General features: G+C 38.8%; 1 protein-coding gene across 1 annotated transcript in view; it reads right to left on the bottom strand.

The window, feature by feature from the left end:
- LOC106874201 (borealin) overlaps positions 1–9,498 on the bottom strand; it is a 28,690-nt gene that overhangs the window by 14,926 nt on the left and 4,266 nt on the right. Inside the window, exons 3-6 of the mRNA XM_014921857.2 lie at positions 7,349–7,443; positions 4,137–4,170; positions 2,114–2,198; positions 1,280–1,334 (exon numbers count right to left, since the gene is read on the bottom strand). Of these exons, the coding sequence (XP_014777343.1) occupies positions 1,280–1,334; positions 2,114–2,198; positions 4,137–4,170; positions 7,349–7,443 (269 nt within the window). The remainder of the gene's footprint in view (positions 1–1,279; positions 1,335–2,113; positions 2,199–4,136; positions 4,171–7,348; positions 7,444–9,498) is intronic.

Raw genomic sequence — 9,498 nt, 5'->3', positions numbered from 1 at the left:
ATAAAAGACACCATTTCGAGCGTGGCCGTTTTCGTGCGGGTGACACGTAAAAGCACCCACTACACTCTCTGAGTGGTTGGCGTTAGGAAGGGCATCCAGCTGTAGAAACTCTGCCAAATCAGACTGGAGCCTGGTGTTGCCATCCGGTTTCACCAGTCCTCAGTCAAATCGTCCAACCCATGCTAGCATGGAAAGCGGACGTTAAACGATGATGATGATGATGATGATATGTGTGTATATATGTATATGTTTCCCTGTAGTGCACAAATGGTTTCCCTTATCAATTGGCATCCATTCTGCTTTGGTTGCTCTTCCTACCCTTAAACTATAGTGAGAGATCCACATAATAGCATTCCATATTTAGATGGCCTAGCAAAGTTGATGAGGCATCTACAGAGGATATTATAATATGTGTGTTTTGATCAACAAAAGCAATGCCAAAAGAAAGCACTGTGAACGCCTGGCCTGCTTGTTGTAGTAAAAATAATGGTTTCAAATTTTGGCACAAGGCCAGCAAGTTCAGGGGACAGAGTAAGCCAATTACATTGTGACCCCCACCTCATTGTACAACTGGTACTTATTTTATTGACTCTTAAAGGATGAAAGGTTAAGTCAACCTCAGAATGTAAAGAAAATGCAGTCAAGCATAGCAATGGTTCTTTATAATAACAACAGTTGGCCTGATGCAGTGTACCAGGCAGTGGCTCTCATGGCTTCTCATCTTAAACTGATTGGAAGTGTTAACATGTACATTGTTTTCTCTTTCCGTAAAAGATGGACTAGAGAGCAAATATTCTGCTCAATACCACAGATTTGCCTGTCAGCTGCTTGACTGTAACCAGTTGAGTATGTCCCTTGGTGGCTGACGATATGTGCATCTGTGATCACGAGCAGAAGTAGTGGGGGAGCATCATAGCCATGTGTTGAGAGGAATTCTTTGGGGTTTGAATAATTCATCTCAGGAAACATGGGTGTTTAGTTCATCATCCTAAAGCAACCCTTATGCAGACATTTGTTAAGCAAGACAAACTACTTGACCCGAAGAAGATTCTAATTGGGTTCCACCTGCAAGGTCATGTTGCACACATATGGTTGTGATGCATGTGCCTGGTGTACCCTTAATAGACAAACAGTTGTGATGGGTACACTGGGCTTCGTACATTTGTACCTCAGCATCACTTTGATGGTAGGTGCTGCTCTTTCACTCAATAACAATAACAATGATGACATGTTCAAATACATTGCCAAGTAAAAACTGGTGGAAATTAAAAATACTTACTGGATCATTATAAAGTTGATTTTTGGAAGCTTTCTCACCACAAGCAATGGCATTTCTGGAAAGAAAAGTTTGATATAAGGAAAAAAACAATTTTTGTGACAAGGAAACAAGACTTTAACAGCAAATGTTTCTACATTTTCTCAGGGCTGTGCACACATCACCCATGCTTTTCCATGCAAGCATGGGTTGGACAGGATTTTTTAAGGCAGTGTTTTATAGATAAGATACTCTACTTGACACCAACCCTAACAGTCACCTTTCATGATGTGTGGGGATACAGTGCACCCACTCTAACAACCAGGAGACACACCTAAAGCAAATAAGAAAGTGAATAAAACAATGAGGGGAAAAGGGGGAAATGAAGAGGTTTCCCTTGTTGTGTATTTATCACTGGGACCCCAAGTCTTCCAACGATATTTCAATGTTTTAACACACAAGAAAAATGCAATTTAAAAAAATAATCTGAAATACTATAGGCATGGCTGTAGGGTAAGAAGTTTGGTCCCCAACCACAAGGTTTCAGGTTCAGTTCCACTGCATGGAAACTTGGGCAAGTGTCTTTAACTATAGCCTTGAGCCAACCAAAAGCTTGAATTTGGTAGTTGAAAACTGAAAGAAGCACATTGTGTGTGTGTGTGTGTGTGTGTATACACCTTTGTTTGTCCCCCACCACCACTGAGCAACTGGTGTTGGTGTGTTTATGTCCCTGTGACATAGCAGTTCAGCAAAAGAAACCAATATAATAAGTACCAAGCTTTAAAAAATAGGTGTTCTTCATATTGATGCTCCAGCATGGCAGCATTTTAATGACCGAAACAAGTAAAAGATACTTACAGGGATCCAACAACATTTTCATCAACTGTGTTCTCTTTTTCCATTGTGAGGTACTGAAGAGCACTTTCAAATGTCCCACCAGCAGCTGAAATGTTAAATAGCAAGAATTGAAAGCTACCAAGAATTAAATACTGTATTTATTTGTATATAGTCTGTGAATTGTGTGTATATACACTGATTTACTTAGTCATGTGATGATGTTTACTCAGATTCATTGGAGCTGTTTTAAATACGTTGGAAAAGTTTGCTCATCCTCAGAGCAAAAAGTATATTTTGAAACTGACCACAGTCTTTTTGGAGTAGGCTGTAAAAGTGTATCTATTGTAAAGTGAATGAGTGCAGAAGGATATAAAAAGACAAAAAGCACCGAGTACACACTATAAAGTGGTTGACGTTAAGAAGGGCATCCAGCTGTAGAAACCATGCCAAAACAGACAGTTGGAATCTGGTATGGATTCTGTCAAACCATGCAACCTATGCCAGCATGGAGAATCAATGTTAAATGATAACACACAATGCAAATATTACCATTTCATTACTTCCATTTTACAATAAAAACATATACATTGAGGGTTCTTTATAAAATTTAGAGTATTTAAGGAACACAAATATTTGTTTTTATGTCCACATTTTGGAAGTACGATGGAAGTGACAAGCACAGACATTTTGCTATAGAAGAGCTATATGACTATCCTACACTATGTGAGGGTAGCTGGAAAGAAGATAAAAATGTTGGTGACAGGGTGTCAGAGCATACTGTCAAAGTATAAGACGGGGAGTATAGATAGTTGGTCAGATGGGGTAGGAAAGGGTAGGTAATTTCATAAGAGATTGACATGGTTAGAGATTGGGCTAAAGATGAATGTAGTGAGTAATGAACAAGAGTGGAGGTGTTAAAGATGAGGTACGGCAGGCCTATGAGGTTGTTCAGAAGGTATGGTAAGATAAGGACATGTATGTGTATGTGCATATATATATCATCATCATTTAACGTCCGCTTTCCATGCTGGCATGGGTTGGACAGTTTGACTGAGGACTGGTGAGCCAGAGGCTGCACAAGGTTCAATCTGATCTGGCAAAGTTTCTACAGCTGGATGCCCTTCCTAACACCAAGCACTCCGAGAGTGTAGTGAGTGCTTTTACGTGTCACTCGTTTCTTGCAAGCTTACGCATGTCCTCAGCAGTCACGGCTCAAGTTTCACTGCCATGTAGCATGGCGGTTCGTACACAAGCCAGAGTCTCAGCGGCAATGACAAAGAACTAAGACAACATGCAATGCTGGAGAAGACTCACTTACCTATGCAAACATGACAAAACGAACCTTAAGAACCAGTGGTAATGATGGAAGCTAAGACACATCTACATTTGCTGCCTCTTTGGTACTCTTTCGGTTCTCTTGTCTTCAGTACTTTGCCAGATCTCTTCTATTCCCCTGTAGCACATTAACCAGTAATGGCATTGAACCTGTCTCTCTCCTCTCTATCATATCATGCTGCTCATGTAGTGGAGTCTGGTAAGGAACCAACACATATTCACTCTCCTTACTTCCCTCTTTATCACTTTGTCATCCACCATTAAGCCTATGTGTTGGATCTCTTTAGACCCTTCTTTTACTTAATATGATCATTGTCCATGTCTGCTAGTATCCAATATTTCTTCTATTGCTTCTACCAGCAGACCCTTGCTCCTGCTGTCACCTACCTAGCACACTTCTTTTGTCATTGAGTTCTTACTACTTGTTCTCTCAAACTATGTCTTGAGCAAACAAGTAAGTACATCATAGTGCAGGTATCATAATAAAATGCACCCTAGAACCCTCTGTAAAGTGGTTGATGAACAAGCAGAGACAACATAGCATTGAGAGGAACCTTTACTCTTGTCGAGATATTTACCCAAAGTGTTGTGCGGTAAAATTGGACTTGGAACCATGGGGCTACAACCAAAGCAAACTTATTAACCACAAAGCCATGCCTAGATCTGTATATATCTATAAATTATTATTTTACAAACAAAGTAAGCTTACCAATAAAATCTTGCAACTTCATTTTCCGTAATGTCTGAAAAATATACAGATATAAATTAAGAAAAATGATCAGTTTAAGAACAGTTAAGCTATTTATTGCTATATTTATGTTGAAAATATAGGAATTGTTTTATAAAAGAGACACTCAGAAGCTTGTTTAAAATTGAAATTTTTCTTGCCAAATGTCTAGTGTACAGAATTAGTTTATAACCATACAAGCTAAAATTTCAACACTGCTCTCACTTTATAGTGAGCCACTATAATGGTGCAACAAGTGTAAAAAGTTATACAAATACCAACAAAACCACCCACTGTCCAGAAATGAATATAGGCAAGAACAATCTTGTCCTTAGTGTTTTGAGGGATGTTCTAAGTGTACTTTGTATGTCAATATAAAAATGAAACTGGATTTTTATTATCAATTGTAGTTTTCTTATGATATTATGTTCATTTTACTTCCCATTTAGCCAAAAAAATATATTAATATAACTCCCAAAATTTACCATTAGGACAATAAATAGCCTGAGCTATATTTCAGGTAAAAAGTGGGTGATCAGGACAAGAATTAAGCCTCTTGTGTTTTTTGTGTGATGTGTATGTCTATTAAAAGTGTGAGTTGACAGATCATGTCAAATATCATTTGCTATTACAATGATTTAATGAGAAACCAAAGATCACATGAGGGACTGTTTTTTCAGCTTTGTCAGTAAAAAAGGAATCATTTAAAAGGCAAATGACTTAATTAGCCTAACTTACCATCTTTAATGAGGCTGTCTCCCTTCAATGTACCTAATCCTACTTTGGCTCTACAAGTCATATGCAAAGATGCAGAAAATGAGATTCAAGGATTTCAGTGATGAATTTAGCGCAAAACTAGGAGTTTATCAAGGCTCAGCTCTCACTCCTCTCCAATCCATCAGAGTCCTATAGGCCATCACAGAGAAGTTAACCCTTTAGCATTTACATCAGCCATGTCCGGCCAAAATCTTCTACCTGTTTATATTTAAAGCAGCTAAATCTGGCCTCTCACATCTACTTTACAATGTCATTCTAAGAATGAACAATCACATCAAAATCTCAAAGCTATAGGATAATACAAGATTAATTCAAAACAATGCGAATGAATGATCATAACATTTGACAGGGTAAGCTGGATGCTAAAGGGTTAAGACTGGCTATCCATGGAAACTCTTGTACGCTGATGATTTTCTCATAGCTGAATCTATAAAGGAATTAGAAAGGAAATTCCGAGAATGGTAGCTAAACCTAGAACCCAAGAGATCTTAGCAAAGATGAAATTTTTTAATAAGGAGGAAAGATAGACCTCTGGTATCTTCAAGGAAATGACCTTGGTCAATATGCTAAAAAGGAGTAGATATAAACTCCATATAGGTTATGGGCAAGAGTTGTAGTCGAATCGTAGGCAGGCTATTTGAAAATGTGAGCTTCATATGCACTAGATGCACTGGAGCAGTAAGTAGGTGTAGGAGCTCAGTGGAAGTAGTAGTTCATTGTTCTGAAAGTATAGTAACCAGAGTAAGAATGGGTTGTAGAAGGTTCAAGGAGCTATTGACAACAAAGGTCTTCTGTCTTGGAGTAGATTGTATAATACTTGTGCTAGAACCGTAATGGTGCAGGTAGTGAGATATGGGCCTTGGATGCAGAGGATTTGAGAAGAGCAAGCTCTGTGAGATATGCAATATAAGTGTGCATGAAAAACTGGGTATAAGAAGAATGATGTAGTATGCAAGAAAAAAAGACTTCCCTGGTATGGATGAGGACAACTGTATAAAAGAAGTGCTGGTGACTTAATGTGGCTGGAGCTTGCAAAAGAGGGAGATCAAGGAAGACATGGGATGACCTCAGAACCCTCACACTCATGGAGGAGATGACAAAGGACTGGAATGACTGGCGATATGTGGTTTTTGAGTAGACTTGCCCACCTTGGCAAAACTGACCTCTGGATCCACTGTGTGTATATCATCATCATCATCATAAACCGTTAACATCCGTTTTCCATGTTGGCATAGGTTGGACTGTTTGGCCAGAGCTGCACAAGGTTCCAGTCTGATTTGGCATGGCTTCTACAGCTGGATGACCTTCCTAATGCCAGCCACTTTACAGCGTATTCTGGGTGCTTTTTATGTTGCACTGGTACACGTGTGTTTACATGGCACTGAAATGAGTGCTTTATATGTGTCACCAGCACAAAACTCTTAGAGGTCAATCTTCCTCTTCACCAGGGGTGGGGGGGCCTTAACACTTCTGCCGTGGGAGACAGGTCTTCTTGAGTACAGCAAGGTGCCAGGTCCCTTGGTCTTTTGTCATGTCATCTGAAAAGTTCAGTGTCCTGAGGTCATCCTTCGGTACCTCATCCAATGTCTTCCTGAGTCTCCCTCTTCCGCAAGTTCCATCTACTCTGAGAGCACTTCTTTATGGAGCTGTTGGCATCCATCTGCATCATATGACCAAACCAGTGCATAAATGGACACCTCACTCAATCTCTTTCTTCTCTTCACGCCCCCCTCCCCTCCACCCATTATCTCTCTGTTGATATCACTTTATTTTTCTTCTTGCTATCCAGAACTATTTCACTTGTTAACTATTCTTCATCTCTCAATATTGTTCCTTCCATCCATACATTACATTGACCCCCCCCCCCCAACCACTAAACTATCCCTTGCCAGAAATAATTTTCATAAATCAAGAATTTATGTTGTATCGTATTTAATACACCAGTATTTGTCTCTGCCACTGACCCACTCTCAGCTCATCTTTGTTTAAATTATGTAAATTACCTAAGGACATAAATTATGTAAATTACTTAGGACATAAATGCATTCTATTCTTTTTTTTATATGAGTCTAAGTCCCTTGCTTAGATTAGATATTTGCTAATGAGCCAGAAACACATGCCCATGACTGCCCTCTTATTTCCAGACAATAAGTCTGCCCCTTTCCTTAATGGCAGGTCATCCTTGATACTTGAGATTATCCCTCCTCCTCAATGGTAATTATGACATATCCTCTAGAGGCAGAGATGATTCCATTAAATCCAGAATTTGTTATATGGCACTTGATATACCTGTAATTGTTTACACACACACACATATATTACTGACAACTAAACTTTGACTATTAATGTTTTTGTTCAAGTAGTAAAATTCTGATTATTTATTAATTACTTCTAAAATTGATAAAAGAATTTCTCACCTTAGGTATTTGCTGGATCCCTATATGGCAGTAAGTGTCGATCTTCTTTAATGTTAGACTAATTTTATCATCAAATTCTTGTTTTTTCTCTTCAACTGAAATTCATTTATGTAAAGTTAATAAAATTCTATATTAATGAATATAAATGAATTGAAGGAAAAATATTAAACAAGTGTTGTTAACATATTTAATATACTGGTCCTCAAACAACTAATTGGAAATCAATACATGTTGAAAAAAACAACAAAACAAAATCATTAGCTCATTAACTAATATTTTAATCATTTCACAAAGTATGGAAGACACATGATACTTAGGCACCACTGTACTTGCCAAAGTTATGATAATTAAGTTGATGTGGAAAATTAGTGAATTAAAACAAAGAAAAAAAGTCCAACATTGAACTTAATGTCCAAAGTTGAGTCACGTAATTAACTCAGGAATTGGGACCTTACAGAAGATTTGACAAATGATCAAACTGACCTGAGATACAGGGAGTTCAAGATCTACCCATTTTAGTGAAACTGGGTTTCTGAAAACTCAATGTGTATAAATACACACACACATACACAATTTCCCCCTTCAAGCCTTCCCTACCATCCATCTTTATTTTATCACTGACATCTCCATTACCTTCAGAACTGCATATTTCATCATGTTGTTTGGTGATACCAGTTAACTTTCTCACCTCTCTTAACATTGTCTCCCTCCACTCACATTTTGCATTGTTCTCTCACCTGTCCTACCAAATTAACTCCTCTCCTTCTCAACCATTCTACATCATTCTCTCAATACACAATGCCTGCTTCTCTCTTAAACACTCATGTCAACTTTATGCTTCTCTTCAACCACTTCTGCACTGACAGTCATTACCTAATCCTCAAGCTTCCTCCCATTTCAAGTATCCATCCTTGCCCACCATTCTCTACTTTTACCTCTCAAACCAAGCCAATCACCACAGTCATCAGCCACTCCTCAACCCATCTTTTTCTACATACTCACCCCATCACTCATAATCCCCATACACTCTTGTAACTGCTACCCACTCACTTCTACTTGCCCTGTAATATGAGGGTCAACCCTGACACACCATCACCCCTATTGTTTACCTCTCTTTCCACTTTCACCCCATCCACTCTCCCATTTCTCAGAAGCCATGTATCTTCTCTTCAATGAACCTGCTTTTTTCTTACCCCTTCCCATCTCTAGTATAAAGCTCTACTGTAAACTCGCTCAATCGAAGACAATGTTATGTCTTGCAAGTTGTATGGCAACCTCACTAATGCTGGTGCCATGAAAAGAGCATCCTGTACACTTTGTTAAGTAGTTGGCCATAGAAACCATGTCAGAGCAGACATCAAAGCCCAATGCAGTGTTCAGATCAGTCAGATCTTGCCAACCCTCACAACCCCTACCAGAATGAAAGTTGAATGTTAAAAGATGACCTTCAACTCCCAACCTCAGAGTTTTCTTTACCACTTTTTTTGTGTTAACAAATATGATTCCTAATTTCAGTGGGGAAAAATTCCTTTGTGGCATGTTCAGAAGAAGAAAAGAAAAAAAAAAAAAAAACTTCCCCACAGAAATCAAGAGGGGGGGGGGGTGTTCCTATAAATTTACCCAGAAAAGCAACTACACAAGTGTGTGCCCTCACCATTGTTTCCTCATAACTTCCTGAAAAATGATTGGTTTTAAATGAAATTTTCTGCATATATGCTTCAGATGATGTAAATTCCAATTACATCAGAATTTGTAAAAATAAATTTCTCTGAACGTGGGGAGAGGAGTTTTGGATAATTCACACAATTTGGCTTTGTTTCCTCATATTATTATTATCATCATTTAACATCTGCCTTCCATGCTAGCATGGGTGGGACAGTTTCACAAGAGCCAGCCAGGCAGAAGCCTGCACCAGACTTCTGTAACTGCTTTGGCAGGATTTTTACAGCTGGATGCTCTTCCTAACACCAACCACTCAGCAGCAGAATGGACTTGGTGCTTTTTTCGTGGAACGAGCACAGGCAAGGTTAGTTTTGGCAAGGTTTTTACAGCTGGATGCCCTTCCAAACACTTTACAGTGTGGATTGGGTGCTTTTAAGCGACACCTGCACTGACAGTGTCACCAAGTACTTGCAAGACAAAAAAAATTT

This window comes from Octopus bimaculoides, chromosome 1 (genome assembly GCF_001194135.2).
Source record: "Octopus bimaculoides isolate UCB-OBI-ISO-001 chromosome 1, ASM119413v2, whole genome shotgun sequence".
Classification (NCBI taxonomy): domain Eukaryota; kingdom Metazoa; phylum Mollusca; class Cephalopoda; order Octopoda; family Octopodidae; genus Octopus; species Octopus bimaculoides.
This window is presented reverse-complemented; position numbering and strand designations above follow the sequence as displayed.